At 41.9% G+C, this 21,654-nt stretch overlaps 5 protein-coding genes across 10 annotated transcripts; 3 read left to right on the forward strand and 2 right to left on the reverse strand.

Moving 5' to 3' along the window:
* Window positions 1-604: 604 nt before the first annotated feature.
* Window positions 605-2,624, forward strand: Mvd (mevalonate diphosphate decarboxylase). Its single transcript, XM_017140659.3, has 4 exons — window positions 605-743; window positions 807-877; window positions 1,164-1,281; window positions 1,503-2,624. Exons 1-4 carry the CDS (start codon window positions 692-694, stop codon window positions 2,447-2,449), a joined length of 1,188 nt encoding a protein of 395 aa, XP_016996148.2. The 5' UTR covers window positions 605-691; the 3' UTR covers window positions 2,450-2,624.
* A 419-nt stretch (window positions 2,625-3,043) lies between these two features.
* On the reverse strand, window positions 3,044-10,562 carry Graf (GTPase regulator associated with FAK). Of its 6 annotated transcripts, XM_017140658.3 has the most exons (14): window positions 10,351-10,562; window positions 8,312-8,722; window positions 7,555-7,712; window positions 7,305-7,478; window positions 6,579-6,794; window positions 6,397-6,468; window positions 6,286-6,337; window positions 5,754-6,067; window positions 5,356-5,686; window positions 5,185-5,290; window positions 4,104-5,127; window positions 3,850-4,022; window positions 3,695-3,774; window positions 3,044-3,635 (listed from the first exon to the last, which is right to left on the reverse strand). In XM_017140658.3, exons 2-14 carry the CDS (start codon window positions 8,487-8,489, stop codon window positions 3,535-3,537), a joined length of 2,979 nt encoding a protein of 992 aa, XP_016996147.2. In that variant the 5' UTR covers window positions 8,490-8,722; window positions 10,351-10,562; the 3' UTR covers window positions 3,044-3,534. The 6 variants fall into 6 exon arrangements, with proteins under 6 accessions (XP_016996147.2, XP_016996146.2, XP_016996140.2 ...); XM_017140657.3 differs by having other exon boundaries at window positions 3,850-5,127; window positions 5,754-6,040; XM_017140651.3 differs by having other exon boundaries at window positions 3,850-5,127.
* A 680-nt stretch (window positions 10,563-11,242) lies between these two features.
* Window positions 11,243-13,105, forward strand: mRpL3 (mitochondrial ribosomal protein L3). The gene is made up of 4 exons (XM_017140557.3): window positions 11,243-11,395; window positions 11,457-11,565; window positions 11,625-12,151; window positions 12,617-13,105. Exons 1-4 carry the CDS (start codon window positions 11,358-11,360, stop codon window positions 13,035-13,037), a joined length of 1,095 nt encoding a protein of 364 aa, XP_016996046.2. The 5' UTR covers window positions 11,243-11,357; the 3' UTR covers window positions 13,038-13,105.
* A 616-nt stretch (window positions 13,106-13,721) lies between these two features.
* On the forward strand, window positions 13,722-21,159 carry Polr3A (RNA polymerase III subunit A). The gene is made up of 7 exons (XM_017140660.3): window positions 13,722-13,863; window positions 13,925-15,786; window positions 16,381-16,526; window positions 18,281-18,698; window positions 18,769-19,204; window positions 19,697-20,732; window positions 20,800-21,159. The coding sequence occupies exons 1-7, from the start codon at window positions 13,820-13,822 to the stop codon at window positions 21,007-21,009; spliced, it is 4,152 nt and encodes a 1,383-aa protein (XP_016996149.2). The 5' UTR covers window positions 13,722-13,819; the 3' UTR covers window positions 21,010-21,159.
* On the reverse strand, window positions 16,531-17,751 carry LOC108056725 (brachyurin). Its single transcript, XM_017140661.3, has 2 exons — window positions 17,368-17,751; window positions 16,531-17,304 (listed from the first exon to the last, which is right to left on the reverse strand). The coding sequence occupies exons 1-2, from the start codon at window positions 17,461-17,463 to the stop codon at window positions 16,573-16,575; spliced, it is 828 nt and encodes a 275-aa protein (XP_016996150.2). The 5' UTR covers window positions 17,464-17,751; the 3' UTR covers window positions 16,531-16,572.
* Window positions 21,160-21,654: the final 495 nt, after the last annotated feature.

Genomic DNA, 21,654 nt, shown 5'->3' on the forward strand with positions numbered 1-21,654 from the left:
AGAATATGCGTGGAAAATCTCAACCTTCTAGCTTTTGTAGTTTCCGAGATCTCAGCGTTCATACAGACAGACAGACGGACAGACGGACAGACGGACAGACGGACAGACGGACATGGCTAGATCGACTCGGCTAGTGATCCTGATCAAGAATATATATAGTTTATAGGGTCGGAAACGCTTCCTTCTACCTGTTACATACTTTTGCACGAATCTAATATACCCTTTTACTCTACGAGTAACGGGTATAAAAAGTGAAGTGTCAAGAAAATGTTTGAAAAAAGGAGTGTATTTATGTGGAAACTTTTGAAAATTTGTAACTAACTTATTTTTTCTCTTGGTTGCAGTTTTTAGTATGATTTGAGTTAATGATTGTAGAATTTTTAATTTTTTTTTATATTGTAGATCCTGCGATTCTTAACTTTTTTTTATGAGTGAACCCATTTTATTTTATCATCATTTTTTTAACATTTTTTTTTAAATTCTCTATTATACAAAAATGTTATTAATTCAAATTTAAAACCTAACTGTATTTTTGTGACTTAGCGAGTACACCAACCCACCGATAGACGTCGATAGCAATACCTTTAGAAATGTCGATACCAGCTGATGATATGGAACCTCTATTGCAACAGGTCGCTTTCGCTGGAAAGAAACTGAAACTGAGTTTCCGTAAATTACAAATATTTCGAAGATGATCTCGGCAACTTGTGTGGCCCCGGTGAACATAGCCCTGATAAAGTATTGTAAGTACATTTTATAGCCCAAAGCTATGCGATGCCAGCCTAAGGAACACTCCACTTTTTCAGGGGGAAAGCGTCACGAAGATCTAATACTGCCCGTCAATGATTCCATTAGCATGACTCTCAGCACCGATGAGGTAAATATAATAATCTATTATTTTCTAAGGGAAATATTTAAAAGGTATATTAGTTAGTATGGTATACCTTTAAAACCTGGAAGTGCTGATCCGGTTCCAATTTACACGCGAAAGTAAATATTGTATGTTAAAAACTTTCTATTTATCTTTTGGATTCCCAAAATCTCAAAGATTTTCACTTTTCTCCTTCCCCTTTTTTACTTTTCATTTTGAAGAGATTATAGAATACTGAATTTTAATGATCTAGACTTTATAATAATAAATTTTTTTAATGATATCTTTAAAGCTGTGCGCCAAGACAACGGTGTGTGCCTCGGAATCCTTTGAGGAAAATCGCATGTGGTTAAATGGGGAAGAGGTGCCCTTCGAGGGGAGTTCCCGACTGCAGCGGTGTTTAAAGGAAGGTGAGTTTCCAGGAAGATACCATCCTTATCTAAATCAATATCAAAAAAACGGTCAGTAGCCAATTTCACCCAGAAGGGATCGATATAAAAATCTAAAAAAATCACATTAATTACTAAAATAATTGGTAGCCGCGTAAGAGGTACAAATTAGAACAAAAAACGACCCCAAAGTGCCCCAAAATTCGATTTAATTTTTTTAATATGATATATTCTTTTAATAGTTCGCCGACTTGCCCTATCGAATGGCTCGACGAAGGTTCCGCCCGCCTGGAAGCTGCACATCGCCTCGGTCAACAACTTTCCCACCGCCGCAGGACTCGCCTCCAGTGCCGCCGGCTATGCCTGCCTGGTTTACTCCCTGTCGCGACTCTACGGCATCCCTCTGGATGAGGAACTAACTACCGTAGCCCGGCAGGGCAGCGGATCCGCCTGTCGCAGTCTGTACGGCGGCTTTGTCCAGTGGCATCGCGGAGCTCTCGACGATGGCAGCGATTCGGTGGCCAAGCAAATAGCACCATCCAATCATTGGCCCCAAATGCATGTGCTCATCTTGGTGGTCAACGATGAACGAAAGAAGACGGCATCCACGAAGGGAATGCAACAGGCTGTGAAGACCTCGCAGCTGCTGAAGCACCGCGTGGATAAGGTGGTTCCCGAGAGGATAGAGCAGCTAAGGGATGCCATTGCGGCCCATGACTTTCAGACCTTCGCCGAGCTGACGATGAAGGATTCCAATCAGTTCCATGCCATCGCCTTGGACACGTATCCCCCATGCGTTTACATGAACGATGTATCCCATAGGATTGTTTCGTTTATCCATGACTATAACGAGATAATGGGAAGCTATCAGGCTGCCTACACCTTCGATGCCGGGCCAAATGCCTGTCTATACGTTTTGGAGGAGAATGTTCCCCATCTACTGAATGCCATTCAAAAGGTCTTTCCCAGTGGCTCAATAGAGAACACCACGTACTTGCGAGGTCTTTCGGTTCCAAAGGTTGATAACAGTCATTCACTTGAGTCTGCTAAGCAAAGCAAAATCGATTCTTTAGATATTAATGCAAGAAACGCCTTTAGATATATAATTCACACTAAAGTTGGCGAGGGACCCACAGAATTAAGCGCTGATAATAGTCTATTGTCAAATGGACTTCCGCTGGGTCACTAATTTTGATAAATTCATAAGTTTTTCCATCTTTTTTCACTACATAAGAACTTGGTGCGCTGTTACTTTATATAAAAAAAATTATTTATTTTATTTATTTGTATTTTTATAAGAATTCCACTGAACAAATCATTTTCTACGATCAAATAAAAGGTTTTGAAAACTGAAATCATTTAAAGATCTGCGGCTATTGGAATGCAAATCGGTAGGTATATTCATTTGGAATATATTTAAAGGAATATAATACAAAGGCCCCTCTGTTCAGCTGGACAATAGTTTTAATGTTTTAGAAAATATGCTAATTTATTCACATGGTTAATAGGTTGCACAAAAGAGCACAGAAACTCATTTAGAAATTGTGAGCACAATGGAATGTTATTAAGTGAATGTAAAAAAACCTACAATTTCTGGTGAAAAACATAAATAAAAAAATTACATAGAGTTTATTAGTAGGTCAAAAATTCCCCTTCATAAAGTATTAAAAATCCATTCAATCAAACAACTTTTTTCAACATTCTACGTTTTCTTTGCCTTGCTAAGAAAATATTTATTATTCTTTTTGTTGTTGTTTTTGATATGATATATGGCAGACTTCAGTTTAAAGTTTACATTTTAAAAGTGTTCGAAGCACTGCTATTTATTTTTATACAATTGTATATGTAGTAGATATTAGATACGATGTAATTCATTTTTGCACAAATTACGTGAATTATGTATAAATAAGCAACAAATGAAGAGCGTAACAATTAGTAAATAAATCTTTGCAGTTGCACTGAGTTTATACTCCTTATTAAATAATTAAAAATAAGTACATTGTATGGTCATGGTATTATAAAGGTTAACATAGTTATAAGGTAAGATTGTGGTTTCCTGGTTTCCAGCATAAAATAAAATGCATTTCATGTAAAACAACCCCAAGGGCACATACTCAAAAATTAGTTTTAGTTTTTTTTACACAACGATCATTTTTCGATTTCCTAATATTTCATTTTTTTGTTTTGTTTTTGTTTTTTTTTTAATTTTATCTAACGACGAATGCAAAAAATACGAGGGAACATTCGAACTCCCAAGCCGAACCAAAGCGTAATCTAATGGTGGGGCTTCAAGTGTTCCACATAGTTCTCCGGAATGAGTCCTGTTTTTCCATTTAGTGTGCCCTGCAACCAGCCGGGCTCGTGGGAATACCGAACTACAATTAATATATGGAAATATAATTATCACACAACCCATTGATTTGCTTCTACTTACCATTGGTTATTATTTGATTGGGCTCAAACGAAAGCTCCCCCTCGCTCTCGCCCATGCAAGCATAGAGTGTGCGCACTCGACTTTAAAAAAAGAAGAAAATTATAATTAAAGTTAGTGCTACATAAATAGTAATAATTATAAAATCCAATACTCACGCTGTGCCCGTTGACAAATCACGTTTTATTTGGTTAATGTCACGATTACGATGCATTTTGCTGGGCGGATACTCGGAACTCTCGTTGGCGGAGCCGCCGCAGCTGACGGTGGTGGCCGTGACGACCTCATCGCAGGCGGATCCGTGTCCAAGATGCGGCGACAGCGATGAGTTCTGTGACGTTAGCATGGCATAATCATTAGAGTTGCGTGCGCCCAAATGCTGGCCGTTATTGGAAGAAAGTGAATCACATACGCTGTCGTTGGAGCTCGACGTTGACGTGGGCATCAGGGGTGAGTAGTGCTGCTGCTGCTGCTGCTTCGTTTGGCCGTACGAGTGGAGGCCCCGTTGGACGGGCGGATGCTGCTGCGGCCCGCTGCCGGTGCTACCGAGAAATCTCTCCTTTCGCATCGCTGTATTTGGCGGGGAAACGTTGTTCAGACTAATCCGATTGCCTGAGGTAGCGGCGGCACCAGCGACACTAGAGCTACTGTTCGTATATAGGTGATTAGTCGACCCCGACTGGGTCACTAGGTACTCGGGATGCCGGAAATTGGTCGTGCTGCTGACGGGTATGGCATGATGCGACTGCAGCGTCACGCCGCCATTGTTGGCACCTATAATACCATAATCGGTCGCGACCTCAGCCGTGTCGTTGGGAACGTATCGCCGTGTGCCCGCCGCCGTTGTCGTTCCTACCGTCGTCTCGTTCTTCGATATTGTGTGCAGATTGTTGATGCTGCCGATGGTCGGCGAGAGTATGCCATTCAGCATATGCATGGGCGGCGACAGGGAAATGCAGCCGGCACCGCCCGAAGCATAGTTATCGCCATTCGGAATATTCTGCAGGCTGGACGACATGGTGGGCTCTGTACAATTGGATTTGCTGACCACGCGGTAGATCTTCTGCTGATTGAGGAACATCGGATTCCCCGCCGCTGCCGCCGCCGCCGCAGTGCTGCTCGTACTGCCCATGGCACCAGTCGAAGCGGCCTTTCCTATTTGAGAGGCACGCGGCATTCGCGTGGGTGGACTGCTGCGTGCGGGATACATAATGCTCGGCGCCTTGGCGGCCTCCACAGGCAGCTTTACATCGGCGCTGGGCTTGTTCTTGAAGATCCGCTCGTAGTTATCAATCAGAATGTTAATGACGATATTGTTGAATTTAATATCCAGTATGGCGGCCACCGATTCCTCGCGAGGTCGCAGCAAAGTGGGTCCGAAAACCACGCCCAGATTGAATACGGACATCTTGTTCTTCTCGTACTTTCGTGAAACGCTGTGAATATAAATATAAAATGAGATAATGTATGGAGACATCTATAGAAATACCTACTCTGTCAAATGGCAAATAACCATGTCCAGCATCTGAAAATTAGGCTGTGGCAATTTGTAGACCAGCTTGTGCACCTCGTTCACGCGTTGATTCAGGGTTTCTTGCTCTAAAAATAGAGTTTACATTTTTGTAATATTTTTAGAGATTGTAATAACCCAATTAAAAACTTACTGGCTGCCTCAATAAAATCACTGTGGTATTGATAGGTCATCAAGGGCTCATTTAGATTTCGCAGATACATTTTCAGGGCACTGGCAATGGTGTTGCTCTCCATTAAATCCCGGTACTTGTCGTCCACGAAGACGTCGTCGGTTTCCTTTTGATTCAGGCCCAGCGAGAGCAGCTTGCTGATTTTGGTACCCACACCGCTCTTCCGGTAAATCCCCTCGTCCTCCAGACCACGGATCTCTAATACTTGAATGCAGCGGCGGATGAACATGAAGCCGGCCTCATCCAGATGGTATGCCTCGCTGACTTTGATTTTACCAGGCGCCAGATAAGTCTGTATATAGAAAAGATAATAATATTAAGGATTTAAACCAAAATAGAGTTATAGAGGGTAGATTTACCGGCTCCGTGCCATCCATAGCGCTAATCCAGTAGCGATGATCCTTTTCGCTTAGCGCCTGAAAGGTATAGACGACGCCCGGCTTCTCCTTGAAGGTCAAATCGAAGCAGAAGCGCTTCTCGAACTCCGAGGCTCTTCGCTGGCACGAGAAGAGCGTCAGCTTCTCGTCATCGCGTGCCTCCGGCCTGGTGAAATTGTGATTCATTTGATTGAACTGCAGCATCGTGAACTCGCGCTTTTGCTTCTTGAATGTACAATAGTATTTCGTCCACGTCGCTTTGAATGGCTCTAAAAGGGAGATTTTCAGAATGGAACCTATAATTCGTTCGCAATGGAAAAATTAGTCGATGGCAGTGAATTTTGTTATTATTACTATTATTATTTTGTAATTAGATTTTACGGTAACTACGGGAATTTATATATATTATATAAGATAATCAAAATGATAAGTGTAATAATAAATAAAAAATCGCTGCATTTTAGGCAGTGCTATCCTATAAATGTGAATGTAGAATGTAGTTCAAAACACGTACTTTTTTCCATTAAAAATAGGTAGCCCCGCTTTGTGAAAATCTCCTCGGGCTTCTGTGGATAATAGGATGTGTTAAAAAATGATATAATATATTTAATTTATTCTAACTTACTGTGCGTTTTTCCATGTACTTTGTTTTCAACTCAGTAACCTTTTCGCGAGCCTCTTCGAAATTTTCGCGAGTCTGAAAGAGACAGAATATATTAGGAAAACCATTCACATACAAATTATGATTATATTATTATTATATCATTATTATAATATTATTTTATTATTTTTATATGGTTTACTTACCTTCTGCACCTTGTGCCTCAAATCCTGCAGGTAGTCGCGATGATCTTCCGCCTGTTCGTGGGCTGTGTGATAGAACACCAACCAGCCAGAAATAAATGCGAGCAGTATCTCGACGAACTCGAATTTGATTCGTTCCTGCACTTCCTGTATCCGCAGGACATAGCTCAGCGACTCCTGGATATACTCGCGTTCGTGCATGCCCAAGCTAGCATCAGCCTACAAAAGAGAAATAATAGTATATTAATGTTATTATCATTAAAAAGTGTCACTTGAAAAATGTGCTTTCTTAGGCTAGAGAAACCCTGAACCCAGAATATCTCGACGATAGAGTCCATAACTTGAATAATTCATCAAAGTTGTAGCAATAAAAATGTTTGAGGAATCGGAAATCAGATTCTTTCTACGAATCAAAGCGAGACGAAAGCTTCCACAAATGCTCTTCTTACACTAGACTTCAGAAATTAAAAATTCAAATGTACAGAACTTTGGTGAGACAACATATGGTTTTTGTGTATCGTATCGAAGCGTAGTGATTTCTTATGAATTTTCAAAAGGAGATTTTACCTGACCCACATTCGGTTTGTGTTCGGTTATTTATATAAATTCCTAAGAAATTGCATTCGCAATCTTTTGTTTGTGGCATTGTTGTATACAAAATATATATCTTCATTTAAACAATTAGTTTTAGTTTTGTGGTAGGCATATTGGCGAATTTCAAACACTTACCTCCTGTATTGTGTTCTCGGGCTTTTTAGTTGACATATTGAGAAAACGCTCCTGCGACTGACAGAATTTCTCCGTTTTCTTATCGAATTTCTTTTTGTTTTCTTTGACGCCGCCAATTTGCTTTTTTCGAAAATCCTCCAGCGACTCAATAATATGTTTGTCAGCGAGCGTTAGCTAAGTGATAAATTTGTCAGATAAAAACCTGGGTTTCTGTACTTTTTGAGCTCTTTCGATGGATCCTTTGACTTACCATTTTCTCGCGCTCATCTTCGATATTGCCAATGATAGCACCAAAGCGTTTTAGGCTTTCGCAAATGACATTCTCGTCGTCGGTCTGAGCAGTGCCTATGCACTCAAAGTTAAAGTCGGTAAGTAAAATGGCCAATTGTTTCATTCTAGTGGACAGCACTGAAAAAATATCAATTGCAATTTGATTAAAATAAATATGATGAAATAAATATCAAACAAAAATGGGAGTTAATCCTTCATTTTAATCATTTAATTTGTAGTTTTAAGGAAAAATAATATAAATATCAATTGCAATTTGATAAATAAATATCATAAAATAAATATCAAATAAAAATGGGAGTTAATCCTTCGTTTTAATCATTTAATTTATAGTTTTAAGGATAAATAATATAAATATCAATTGCAATTTGATAAATAAATATCTAATAAAAATGGGAGGTAATCCTTCATTTTAATCATTTAATGTGTAGTTTTAATGAAAATGATATAGTCTTATAATCATACCATATAATCATATAATGTTAATAATTAATAATAAAGTTTTAAGATGAAGATTCGGGTTTTCGAAACCCAGTTACCTAACCATAGGTAGCTACGCATTATATATTCTCACGTCTAGTTACTAATTACTAGTTAATTAATCAAGTTATCATATTTTTAGTCTCTATTGTTGTACACAAATATTTTATACCTTGCTACAAATGAACATTAAAACTATTAGTTTTTTCCCCCCTTTTCGAATAAACTTTTATACTCACTCTTTGCCGCACTCATTAGATCCTTGACCTCTTTGATTATTCGTTTTATTTGATGACTAGTGTGGTCCAGCTCCTTTTCATGTCGGTTTAGATTTTCGCGAAAGTCCGGACTGTCGACGATGCATTCCTCGAACTCCAGTGGCTCCAAGCCGCGGCGTATATTTTTGCCGCCGCCCATTGTGTTTGCTTTTGGTTTCAAAAATATTGAAGATTTTCGGGCCCAGCTGCTTTAGGTTATTTCAGGCTGCGTTCTTCCGCGGTGGCTAATGTATGGTGTATATTTGTATTCAGGCGTTGAAGCTGTGGTGTTTGAAACATTTACAGGAAGAGTGGCTCTGGCTCCTTTTAAATATTTACGTTTCAATGTAAATACTGTTTTTCAGTAGGTGGACGATGCATATTGAAATATTCCTGTGGATAAAACTAATATGAGAAAATGTTTCTTTGTTTATTATTTAAAAAAAAAAACTTCTCTACCTATACTATTCACTATAATTATTGGGAATTTAAGACAGTTTGATCCTTATTCTTTATATTTAATATTACGGATCACTGATGATTAATGGCTGTCAATCAACAATTAACGATTTCTTGTTTATGTTATAGGTCGATTTATTTTTGGATTCTGATTATGGCGAGCTGAGAGGGAATATGATTTAAGGGCGGATCCCATATGAAATACTATCGAAGATTATATAAGGAGATTAATAAGACCGATGCGCTTGGATAAAACTTGGGTAGTCAGCGACTAACTTTCATCGAGTGCGGACGACGCCTGGTTCGTTCTTATCGCTATCGCTATATGCCGAAAAACACCCACACTCTCGTAAACCCCACCTTATCTCTTCCGCTTATAAGAAGCTTCGTCTACCAAAAACAAGTCTAAATACTTTCCTATCACAATCAAACTAGCCACCAGGCTGATAAGTCCCCCGACCATTACATAAATACAAAAACCGACTTTGCAAATTGAGATAATTTCGTCGTTTCACATGAAAAATACATTTTAAAATAGATAGGGGGTTTTAATTTGAAGGAAATTAATACAAACTCCTATCACATGTTGATAATACAGACCCTCTATAAAGAGAGACCACCTGTAGCTTCCCAAGTATTCGCAAATATTATTATAATATTCCACTTCTTGGGATTCCATCACACTATACTATCGCTATCTTTACTATACATTTCGATTTCAGTTTTAGTGATCCTAACTTTTCAAGGCTTAAAAATCACTTGAGCATTCCGCCTTATTATTTATCTTATCGCGCTCCTTAGTTAGGATCAATGTGCACATATCTACATATGTACACATATTGTTGCCAAGTATGTTGCGTACATTTCTTATTTAAAAATAACTTTAGTTTATGTTCGCTTAATGATAAATAACTCATTGCCGCACTTTACAACACTGTTTTTATGGTGGGCGGGGGCGGGGGAGTCTGTATCAAGAGGCGTTTTTTCTTCTTTTTTTTTGCATAAACTTGTTAAATTTCGATGTACATATGTAAACATTCGTTGGAAAACAGGTTGCGAGGCCACTGGCACTATGATTCGGATGGATATTGGATGGAATTCCCGGGCGGAGAAAAGTCAACTGCAGCACTAAATCCTTTGTTTATTCCGCACACATGTATTTGTTTAAAGAAAACTAAATAATATATATACATGCATGCATGCACATACGTAGATACACACCAGCACACGCACATATGCATGTGCATATATATATACATATGCAGTGGAATCACAAAATCACAAATAAATAAATCAAATCAAATCCTCAAATGCACCGTTCATCGGGTCGACATCCTCGCAAAAACACTCTGCACGGGGGGAAAATGACTTTAGCCCATCGGAATTCCGAATTCCTATTCCGATTCCGATTGCGATTCCAAATCCGAATTCACTTGGGCAAAACAAAAATAAATGCTCTTAGTTACGAGACCGTCCCGTCGGTAGTTTTTCGCTTTTTCGCGTACCGCAAACGCAAACGCGCACACACATTTGTGTATTTGTACCGTGTTAAAATTACTCACAGAGTAAACATTAGTGTATGAGTAATTTCCCAATATCTAATGTCGCCCTGCTCGAATAACGCCAGTCGACCGCGTCGCGCTTTGCGGATTTCCAGCGGATATTATTCAGCATCAATATCAATTGCACATTTCACTCAATTGTATTCTAAATGCACCACAATATATATATTACTTTGGCTGTTAAATCTTCGATTAGAAAAAAAAAAATTAATGTAGGTCTGATAAAAATACACAAGTTATCTGAACGTGCTGTTAGGCATATAAAGTGTGCTGTTAGGCGCATCTAATAGCCGGTCTCCACCTGGCCACATCCACTGTCGATGTGCGTAAGCTTTTGCAATGAAATGTTAAGGATTAGAGATTATTATTTAATTAATTAATTTAATATTCTGTTGGTTTAAAAAAGGTTGCCAAAGCAGATTTTACAAGCTTTGAGGAGAGCGTACTAAGTCAGCAAACTTAAGTACAAACAATATGTCTTAAATATATTTTAACCAAAAAAAACCAATATACATATGTACAATAAAAGTTATTACAATATGTACGTAAAAGTTATTTGAGACTACTGCAATACTTTGTTTTAAACGTAAAAAATAACAATCTTACTTTTGTAACAACAGAAAATCTTGAAAGCAAATAATTTATTACGTGTCCATGTCTATAAACAGCACAAAAACATTATATAGTAAACTAGAGCTAATTAAATAAAATATATTAATTAAGAACTTTCGTAATAAACTTCAGTCTTTTTCAGCTTTATAATAAATAAATACGTTAATTAAAATTCCAGACATTCAGCAAGAAAGCGTTCTGTGGGAATAGCCTATAAGTCAACCGACAGCCCAACTATCGAGTGTTAACATTTCACTCAAGACCGTGCTCTGCTGTTAACGCGTCACTGTTAACTTAACAGAAAACATCGATGACGCCAATCGATATTTCTCCATCGGCTAACCGGCTCGTTTTTTGATGAATTATTGAAATATATTATATAAGGATAAATAAGGATGATGCGGAGTGTTATCAATCAAATGCTGGGCCTCAGGTGGGTACGGAATTCACAGCCTCAAAAGCTTCTACTTACACACTTTGATTTCCCCCCGCAGGCTTAGTACGACAGGCTGCAGTGTGACGATTAACCAGGTGCGCGAAAAGGGCCACCTGAGCAGACCGCGACTCCGGAATCCCCAGTGGTTTCTGCGCAAGGAGGTCACCGTATGTAGCTTCTACACATTATATCCTATTCCTTATAATCAAAAGTTTCCCTGCGACAGAAATACGATGACCTGATGACAGCGGAAAACAAGCAGTTTGTCAATGAATTGGGCAGTGATAACTTTGGCGTTCCCGCTCTGAAAAAGGAGACTCTGGTCAGGACCAAGGAATCCTCAGCAAATGAGGCGGCCGTTTGGACGCCGAGCATCCGGAGGTGCGGCCTTATAGCCCGCAAAATAGGCCAGTATCCGCTGTGGCTGAAGAACGGCGAGCGGATTCGCACCACGCTGCTGCAGATTGCCGACAACCATGTGATCAGGTACATTCCTCCCGAGGAATATGTGCCCGCCCAGCGGCCCAACGTCCACAATCTGCACAAGCGCGGCTGCCTGCTCGTTGGCTCCGAGACCACGAATCCGGCTCTGCTGACCAAGGAGTACGCGGGATTGTTCCGCGACTCGGGTGTTCTGCCCAAGAAGAACCTGGCAAGATTCATCGTCTCACCGGAGGCCCAACTGGAGCCGGGAACTCCGCTGAGCGTGAATCACTTTGGCATCGGCGACTTTGTTGATGTGCGCGGCAAAACGTAAGTATGTCTTATTAAGTTTTATATTAAAAACAAGAGAGAACGCTATAGTCGGGTTTGTGTCCCGACTATCTAATACCCTAAAGGGAGTGCGAGGGAGATGGATATATAAAATTGTTTTGATTGCCCATAACTTTTTAATGGTCCGATTTGAAAAATGTCTTCTACATTTCGAAATTTCCAAATTGCATTTATACTTTTCGGAAATCTTTAAAGTTAAAATCGTTAGTGGGCGATTGTGGGCGTTAGAGAGGGCGTGGCGCTCGGCTGAAATAAACTTGCGCTGCGTAATAAGCCAAAGAATATGTGTGGGAAATCTCAACCTTCTAGCTTTTGTAGTTTCCAAGATCTCAGCGTTCATATGGACAGAATGACGGACATGGTTGCAAACGCTTCCTTTTCCCTGTTACATACTTTTGCACGAATATATAATTAATATAGTTAATTATATCTCCTCTATTCCAGCGTTGATCATGGCTTCCAGGGCGTGGTGAAGCGTCACGGCTTCAAGGGCATGCCCGCCTCGCACGGCGTGACGAAGACACATCGGCGTGCCGGCAACATTGGCGGCGGTGGCGAAAAGGGACGCGTCTGGCCGGGCACCAAGATGCCCGGTCATATGGGCAATCGGTGGCGCGTCATCAAGGGACTGCGTGTGTGGCGGATAAACTCGAAGTACAACGTCATGTGGGTGCAGGGCAGCTCGGTGCCCGGGCCCACCGGCGGCCTGGTCTACATATACGATACGATCCTGCCGCTGCGAAAGAACAAGGAGGCCCCGCCATTCCCCACGTTCTACGGCGAAACGGAGCAGGCCACCGATGATGTGTGGTACGAGAAGGTGCACAATTTCAAGAACGAGTCTATAACATATGAAACCGAATAATAATTAGGGCGTAGGGTATTATAGAGAGCTAATTTGTTGTTTTGAAAATAAAAGAAATTAATTTTATACGTGAAATGGGTTTGTTGTGGTACTAAGATAAAATAAATATAGTTTTTTTTTATGGTTTTCTAATTTTGTTGAGTCTAACATGTGAAACCAAATAATAATTAGGGCGTAGGGTATTATAGAGAGCTAATTTGTTGTTTTGATAATAAAAGAAATTAATTTTATACATGAAATGGGTTTGTTATGGTACAAAGAGTGTCAAATAAATATAGTTTTTTAAAATATTCGAAAATATAAAATTCAAAACTTTAAGAATATGTCTATAACATATGAAACCGAATAACTAACCGAATATTTTTCAGTTTAAAAAAAATGAAAACACAAAAGAAAAGACATAAAGCTTACAAAAATTTTCGAAAACATAAAATTTAAAACTTCAAGAACGTGTCTATAACATATGAAACCGAATAATTTGGTTTTTTGAAAATAAAAAGAACATTACATTTGTACATGAAATAGCTTTATTGTGGTACCAAGACATAAAATATATAAAATTTTCTAAAATTTTCGAAATATAAAATTCAAAACCCTTTTCCTATAGCCCACCGTTCCACTTCCGTCGTTCCAATTTGGACGCCCACCTGGTCACGTTAAGATTTCCCTGCGCAGTGCGGTCACTCTAGGTCAAGAAATTAAAAAAATCGTGCCGGGTTATTTGGTTTTTGTAAACAAATAGATATTAGCTATATAAAGAATTTTAATTTTAAATCGAAACCATGCCCAAGGAGCAGTTTCGCGCCTCTGCGCTGAACAAGAAGATGTGAGTTCCCGCTGCCATAGATTAACCATAGAAAACTAACCAAATTCCCATCATCGCACAGCTCACATGTGCAATTTGGGATCAGCGGCGCTGATGAAATCCAGCAGGAGGCTCTGGTGCGGATTATCTCGAAGAACCTCTACCAGGCGCAGCGGCAGCCGGTGCCCTATGGCGTCCTCGATCGCCGGATGGGGATCAGCACCAAGGATGCCGTGTGCGAGACCTGCGGCCAGGGACTGAACGAGTGCATCGGTCACTTTGGTTATCTGGATCTCGCCCTGCCCGTTTTCCACATCGGCCACTTTCGTTCGACCATCAACATCCTGCAGATGATCTGCAAGGCCTGCGCCCATGTGATGCTTAAGCCCGAGGATCGCCAGCTGTACGAGAAGAAGCTGCACAATCCGAACTTCTCGTATCTGGGCAAGAAGGCCCTGCATGTCCAGATGCTGGCCAAGGCCAAGAAGGTGACCAAATGCCCGCACTGCGGCTCCCCCAATGGCGGCGTAAAGAAGGGTCCCGGCCTGCTGAAGATCCTCCATGATCCCTACAAGGGACGCAAGGTGGATTCGCTCTTCACCAGCAACATGAACGAAATGCTGCGCTCTACGGAGGCCAATCGGGATCTCAACACGGCGCTGGGCAGCAACTACAGCTCCGCCGAGGAGCTCACACCGCTCATGGTGCTGGATCTGTTCGAACAAATCCCCCAGGGCGACGTGGCGCTGCTGGGAATGTGCTCGCATGACGCCCATCCCAAGCATTTGATTGTGACGCGCGTCTTTGTGCCGCCCGCCTGCATTCGACCCTCTGTTCTATCGGAGGTGAAGGCGGGGACCACGGAGGACGACCTGACCATGAAGCAGAGCGAAATACTGCTGATCAACGATGTGATCCAACGGCACATGGCCACCGGCGGCAAGATCGAGCTGATCCACGAGGACTGGGACTTTCTGCAGCTGCATGTGGCCCTCTACTTTCACAGCGAAATCAGCGGGATTCCCATCAATATGGCCCCCAAGAAGACGACGCGTGGAATTGTGCAGCGGCTGAAGGGAAAGCAGGGACGCTTTCGCTGCAATCTCTCCGGCAAAAGAGTGGATTTTAGCGGGCGCACTGTTATTTCACCGGATCCCAATCTGATGATCAACCAGGTGGGCGTCCCGGTGCGCGTGGCCAAGATTCTAACCTATCCGGAGCGCGTGAATCCCGCGAATATGCGACACATGAGGGAGCTGGTGCGGAATGGACCGAGTTTGCATCCGGGAGCGAACTATGTACAGCAGCGAGGATCGAGCTTTAAGAAGTATTTGGCCTACGGCAACCGGGAGAAGGTCGCCCAGGAGCTCAAGTGCGGCGATATTGTGGAAAGGCATTTGCGGGATGAGGATATTGTGCTTTTTAATCGCCAGCCATCGCTGCACAAGATGTCCATTATGTGCCACCGGGCGAAGGTGCAGCCGCAGCGAACCTTTCGCTTTAATGAGTGCGCCTGTACGCCCTACAATGCAGATTTCGATGGTGACGAGATGAATCTGCATTTGCCGCAAACGGAGGAGGCAAGGGCAGAGGCGTTGATCCTCATGGGCAACCAATCGAATTTGGTAACGCCGAAGAACGGCGAGATTCTGATTGCCGCCACCCAGGACTTCATCACCGGCGGCTATTTGCTTACCCAAAAGGAGGTTTTCCTGACCAAAGAGGAGGCCATGCAGTTGGCAGCCTGCTTTCTGGCCAACGAGGACTCTACGATGCACATTAAGCTACCGCCGCCGGCGCTTCTCAAGCCGCGTCGCCTGTGGACGGGCAAGCAGATGTTCAGCCTGCTCATGCGACCCAATGACGAGTCGCAGGTGCGCCTGAATATGGTCAACAAGGGTCGCAACTACACAAGGAACATGGATCTGTGCAGCAACGACTCGTGTGAGTAAATGATTTCAGTCAGAAGTTTGCAACGCAGTGAAGGAGACGTTTCCGACTCTATTAAGTATATATATTATTGTCCGTATGTCTGTCCGTCCGTCTGTCTGTCCGTTTCTACGCAAACTAGTCCCTCAGTTTTGAAGCTATCGGGTTGAAACTTTCCCAAAAGTCTTCTTTCCATTGCAGGTATATAAGTCGAATCCAGCCGGATCGGACAACTATATCCTATAGCTCCCATAGGAATAATCGGTAAAAAAAATGAAAAAAAAAATCTAGCTTCGGTGTTTTTTGAAATATTACCTTCCACTTTTGGGAACAATGTTTTTTAAATATTTCTGAATTTAGGATACAATTTTTTAAAAATCGGACGACTATATCATATAGCTGCCATAGGAATAATCGGTAAAAAATTGAAAAAAAATCTAGCTTTAATGTTTTTTTAAAATATTACCTTCTACTTTTGGGAACAATGTTTTTATATATTTCTGAATTTCGGATCGGAAAATAAATGGGAAAATAATAGGAAATCAATTATAGCTTATTTTCTTGTTGCTCTTATATATTCCATGCTAATTTCTACCTTTTTCCACCCAGGGATCCACATACGCAACTCCGAACTGATGTGCGGCGTCATGGACAAGGCGACGATGGGCTCGGGCACCAAACAGTGCATATTCTACCTGCTGCTCCGCGACTTTGGCGAGCTGCACGCCACCAAGGCCATGTGGCGATTAGCCAGGGTAATTGCTTCATATTCATTATTTATTTCAACCATTTCATCACATTCTACACCACAACATCCTCTGTATTCTGGGCAATGAAGCTCAAGAAAGAGGTGAGCCGCACATAGCCCGATGGATAGCTGGCGGTGCATTGATCCTCGGCTACAAACGAATTGATGCCGATCTGCTGCCACTGGCCATTGGTGGCATTGTATTCGATCAACGGGCCGCCGGAGTCGCCGCTGCAAATGGACATGTTGCTGCCGCCATGACCGCGGGCACACAAAGTGGAGTCCAGCACGACAATGGAGCCGTAGATGGGCAGGCATTCTTGGTTATTAATAACCTCCACCTTGGCGTACAGCAGATCCTGCGAATAGTCCAGATACTCATCGTCCATCAGTCCAAAACCGGCGATAATTGCTGTATTGCCCACGAAACTGTTCGATTTCTGCGACTCCGAAACCAGCTGAATGGGTTGGATGTTGGTAGAGAATACTAGTGCCTCGGGGAGTTTTATAAGCGACACATCATTGTTCAGATTCTCATTGTAGTTCGGATGCACAATGATGTTCGTGGAGGTCATGCTCTGGGCACTCGCATTATCCAGCTGCACGCTGCCGAAGATTAGGAAGATCGAGGATTGACCAACGGTGCAATGTGCGGCAGTCAGCACACAAGTAGCCGAGATAATAGATCCTCCGCAGAGTAGATCATCGTATTCGTCCCTCTTCAGGATCACCTGCCACGGGAATTGGCCCAGTTTCGCCTGCGATCCCGATATAATTCGTCCTTCCTATTCAAGTTAGACTGATAAAGTATATAATTTCCATTTCTGATCTTACTACTGATCACTTACTATTGCGGCCGCCTCGGAGGTTTGGATTAGCAGGGCAATAACTGTAATACCCCCTAAAAGAAAAGCCACCAAGGATTTCTCGCCGTTTAGCGCCATGTCTTGTGCTCTGTCGGAAGTTAACTTAATTAATTTCTTGACTCACAACGACTATCTTTTATCTCTGTATTTTGCACGAAATTTTTTTTTAACATTGTGACTTTCTGATAAGATTAACTGGCGACTTAACTTGGTAAATTCGACGTAGGTCTTGCTCTTTCAATACCGAATGGTATCTCTCACTAATTCCCCTGTTATTAACGCCGACTTTTAATTGCTTCTACGAACGTGAACGGTTTTAGAAGTGATTTGTGTTTATTGTTTTCCGCGAACACCAATGTTTTTGTTATAAATTAGTGGTAATCGTAAAAAATGATCGATTCGATGGCTATTTATACCCCTTTGAAAGGGTATCGAGTGCCCACCATCCCCTATCTAAAGGGTAAACACCAATTAATTTTCGCCACAACTGCAAGGGCATAGAAACTTCGACGAAAGTAATTTGTCCGCCGTCGACAGATATTGATTACACAAAGATCAAAGATAAAAGGCACGAGTGTTTATTTAGAAACTCAAATTATATACGTACTTGGTTCTTATATATATTCACTTATTATAGTTATAAATTTTAAAATTTAACTGCTAGAGCGTTGCCAGATCGACAACGATTAGACGAGTGGCCACCCGAATATATTTAAAGTTAACTTTAAAAAATTGCTCCACTTAAACCGATTTAATTGTTTTTAGGTTTTAACTTTTATATATATTATTAAAGCAAAGATTATATTTTGCTGCCAGATTACAAGGAATTTAAAGTTACCTTTAAAATTTCCTCCACTTAACCCGAATTAAAGCCAAGTTTCTCTTTGTTTTCCAGATTGCCTCGTACTTTCTGCAGAACCGCGGCTTCTCCTTCGGCATCAGCGACGTCACGCCGAGCAAAAAGCTCCTGCAGCACAAGGAACAGCTGCTGGCCAATGGCTACTCAAAGTGCAACGAGTATATCGAGATGCTCAAGGCGGGCACCCTGCAGTGCCAACCTGGTTGCACGCCGGAGGAGACGCTGGAGTCCGTGATGCTGCGCGAGCTGTCGGCCATCCGAGAGCAGGCGGCCAAGACATGCTTCGCGGAGCTGCATCCAACCAACAGCGCCCTGATAATGGCGCTCAGTGGGTCGAAGGGATCGAATATTAACATTTCCCAGATGATTGCCTGCGTGGGACAGCAGGCCATCAGCGGAAAACGAGTGCCGAACGGCTTCGAGAATCGGGCACTGCCTCATTTCGAACGGCATTGTGAGTACTGGGGGCCTTTTATTAATGTAAAATAATTTATAATTAATATATTAAATACTTTAAACTACAGCTGCCATTCCCGCTGCCAGAGGCTTCGTGCAGAACAGCTTCTACTCCGGCCTCACGCCCACCGAGTTCTTCTTTCACACAATGGCCGGTCGCGAGGGTCTCGTGGATACGGCTGTGAAAACAGCAGAGACTGGCTATCTGCAGCGTCGGCTGGTGAAGTGCCTCGAGGATCTGGTCGTCCACTACGATGGCACCGTGCGCAATGCCGTCAACGAAATGGTGGACACCATTTACGGCGGCGATGGCCTCGATCCCGTCGCCATGGAGACGCGCAACAAGCCAGTCGATCTGGTCCATCAGTACGACAATCTGCGTGCCCAACATCCGCGCGGCGATGATCGTCCCTTTCTGGGAGCCGAAATTCCCGAGGCCCTCGAGGAGGTCTTCAAAACGCCGGAATTTATCGAATCCCGTGAGGATTTCAAAGTAGATGTTAGGTGGGTTTTTTTTGTTTTTTATGAATGAATTAATTATTAGAATTTTGAGTTTAGTAGAATTGAATGAATTTGAATTTTGAGTTTAATAGAATTCAATGAATGAATGGCATGAATTCCGAAATAATTTAAATGACAATTTCTTTTGAAGAAGAAAGGGCCATAATTTTGTGATTAAATCTGGCTGTATTTTATTTACTAAGCAGTTAACATTGCTTTTTTATTTCAGATAGAATTGAATTAAACAAAACAGAAATTTTTCCACTTTTTGTTCTAAAAAGAAAGCACAAAAAAAACTGGCAAATTCATATAAATTATTCATTCTATTATTCAATTCGAAATGAATTAGAAAAACATTCAATTTATTTCACATAGAATTGAATTAAACAAATCAGAGATTTCATGGCATACTATGGATAAAACAAAAATTGAATGATTCACGCAGGGCTCTAATCTGTACTTCGTTTAACTAATCCTTCATTGTATTTCCCTTAGAAACCACATTGGCATTGTGTCCAAGCGGATTGAGCAGCTGCAGAAGCGGTATGATAAATGTATGAACCTGTGCCACCAGATTGAATGCCTAACCGAGGGGCAATTGCTGCAGTTTGTGCGCCGGATCAACGATCGATACAATCGAGCGGTGACCGAACCTGGAACAGCAGTGGGAGCTATTGCCGCACAAAGTATTGGCGAACCTGGCACCCAGATGACACTGAAAACCTTCCATTTCGCTGGCGTTGCCTCGATGAACATCACGCAGGGTGTGCCGCGCATTGTGGAGATTATCAATGCCACGAAAACCATTTCGACACCGATCATTACGGCCGAGCTGGAGAATAGCCACAGCATGGAGTTTGCGCGCCAGGTGAAGGCGCGCATCGAGAAGACCACGCTGGCCGAGCTCTCCTCGTATGTGGAGGTTGTTTGCGGACCCTACAGTTGCTACCTGGCCATAGGCATCGATATGGCGAGGATTAAGCTACTGGGTCTGCACATAAACCTGGACACCATTGTGTTTAGCATACTGAAGTCGCGCATGCGCGTGAAGCCCTCGCAGGTGGAGGCTGTGGCGAAGCTGTCGAGGATTGTGGTTCGTGTGGAGGCCACGCGAACGGCGACCATAAATGCGGAGCTGGCGCGACTGGCGCTCAGCCTGCAGAATGTCGTCGTCGCTGGGCTGCCGAATATAAATCGAGCGGTTATCGCCGTGGACGATGCAAGGCAGCCGCCCACCTACAAGCTGTGCATCGAGGGCTACGGACTGCGCGATGTGATCGCCACCTACGGCGTGGTGGGCAAGCGGACGCGCAGCAATAATATCTGTGAAATCTACCAGACGCTGGGCATCGAGGCGGCGCGCACGATTATAATGAGCGAGATCACGGAGGTGATGGAGGGGCACGGCATGAGCGTCGACTGGCGGCACATCATGCTCCTGGCCAGCCAGATGACGGCGCGTGGCGAGGTGCTGGGCATCACGCGGCATGGGTTGGCCAAAATGCGCGAGAGCGTCTTCAATTTGGCATCGGTAGGGGCGGTTATATTATATATTATATTAATTTTATATTAATTTCTTTTGGTTTTTATCATTTCAGTTTGAGAAGACGGCAGATCACTTGTTCGATGCCGCCTATTATGGGCAAACAGACGCCATCAATGGCGTTTCGGAGCGCATTATCCTGGGAATGCCGGCGGGCATTGGTACGGGCATCTTTAAGCTGCTGCAACATCACGAGGACAAGCAGGTGCCGCCGATCGAACAGACTATATCCGGTTCCCTGAATCTGGTGCCAACGCCCGCGTAGATTGTTTGATAACTGAAGTTGATGAATTGGGATATTATCTAGTTTATTAAATTTATTTTGTAATAAAATATTAATTGTAAATTGTGTGTTGTGTGATTTTAAGAGGAAGTTGAGAGAGCTTATTCTGAAATAAATATTATAATGGAATTATATTGATTTGTAAAGCTTTGAAAGTTTTTTTTTACTTTTAAAAAGATTCTATAAAATCTATTTTCTTGGGAATTTATAAAGTTTATAGAAATAATTTTAAAACCTTTTTTCCAGGGACCGTAAATAACAGTTATTTGTGATTTTTATTTTAAAAAGACTACTGTGATGTTTGGTTTTAAACGTCAAAAATAACGTTATTTTTACTCTTGTCCACAAAGTATATGCATTTCAACAAATCTGGAAAGCAAGTTAACTGTTATTTGTTCATGTCTATAAAGTGCATAAAAACCAGTTAAATTATTATTAAAAACTTGTATAAATCTCAGTAGGCTTTTTAAAATAAAAATCACAAATAACTGTTATTTACGGTCCCTGCTTTTTTCAAATCCCCCTTTGTTCCAAATCCAAATCCAATACCTTCAAATAAATATTATTATGCGGATACTGGATTATATTGATTTGTAAAGCTGTGAAGGTTTTTTTTTTACTTTTAGA

This window comes from Drosophila takahashii, chromosome X, assembly GCF_030179915.1.
Source record: "Drosophila takahashii strain IR98-3 E-12201 chromosome X, DtakHiC1v2, whole genome shotgun sequence".
Lineage (NCBI taxonomy): Eukaryota > Metazoa > Arthropoda > Insecta > Diptera > Drosophilidae > Drosophila > Drosophila takahashii.

Coding starts and splice junctions, on each gene's coding strand:
- Graf (XM_017140651.3), bottom strand. CDS start 8,489: ATGGGCGGCGGCAAAAATATACGCCGCGGCTTGGAGCCACTGGAGTTC. Junction 6,795..7,304: donor CCGAGAACACAATACAGGAG/GTAAGTGTTTGA, acceptor TCTCTTTTGTAG/GCTGATGCTAGCTTGGGCAT. Junction 6,469..6,578: donor TGAGGCACAAGGTGCAGAAG/GTAAGTAAACCA, acceptor TGTCTCTTTCAG/ACTCGCGAAAATTTCGAAGA.
- LOC108056725 (XM_017140661.3), bottom strand. CDS start 17,463: ATGGCGCTAAACGGCGAGAAATCCTTGGTGGCTTTTCTTTTAGGGGGT. Junction 17,305..17,367: donor CCTCCGAGGCGGCCGCAATA/GTAAGTGATCAG, acceptor TAACTTGAATAG/GAAGGACGAATTATATCGGG.
- Mvd (XM_017140659.3), top strand. CDS start 692: ATGATCTCGGCAACTTGTGTGGCCCCGGTGAACATAGCCCTGATAAAG. Junction 878..1,163: donor TGACTCTCAGCACCGATGAG/GTAAATATAATA, acceptor ATATCTTTAAAG/CTGTGCGCCAAGACAACGGT. Junction 1,282..1,502: donor GCAGCGGTGTTTAAAGGAAG/GTGAGTTTCCAG, acceptor TTCTTTTAATAG/TTCGCCGACTTGCCCTATCG.
- Polr3A (XM_017140660.3), top strand. CDS start 13,820: ATGCCCAAGGAGCAGTTTCGCGCCTCTGCGCTGAACAAGAAGAT. Junction 18,699..18,768: donor GCCTCATTTCGAACGGCATT/GTGAGTACTGGG, acceptor TTTAAACTACAG/CTGCCATTCCCGCTGCCAGA. Junction 19,205..19,696: donor GATTTCAAAGTAGATGTTAG/GTGGGTTTTTTT, acceptor TATTTCCCTTAG/AAACCACATTGGCATTGTGT.
- mRpL3 (XM_017140557.3), top strand. CDS start 11,358: ATGATGCGGAGTGTTATCAATCAAATGCTGGGCCTCAG. Junction 11,396..11,456: donor AATCAAATGCTGGGCCTCAG/GTGGGTACGGAA, acceptor TTCCCCCCGCAG/GCTTAGTACGACAGGCTGCA. Junction 12,152..12,616: donor GTTGATGTGCGCGGCAAAAC/GTAAGTATGTCT, acceptor CCTCTATTCCAG/CGTTGATCATGGCTTCCAGG.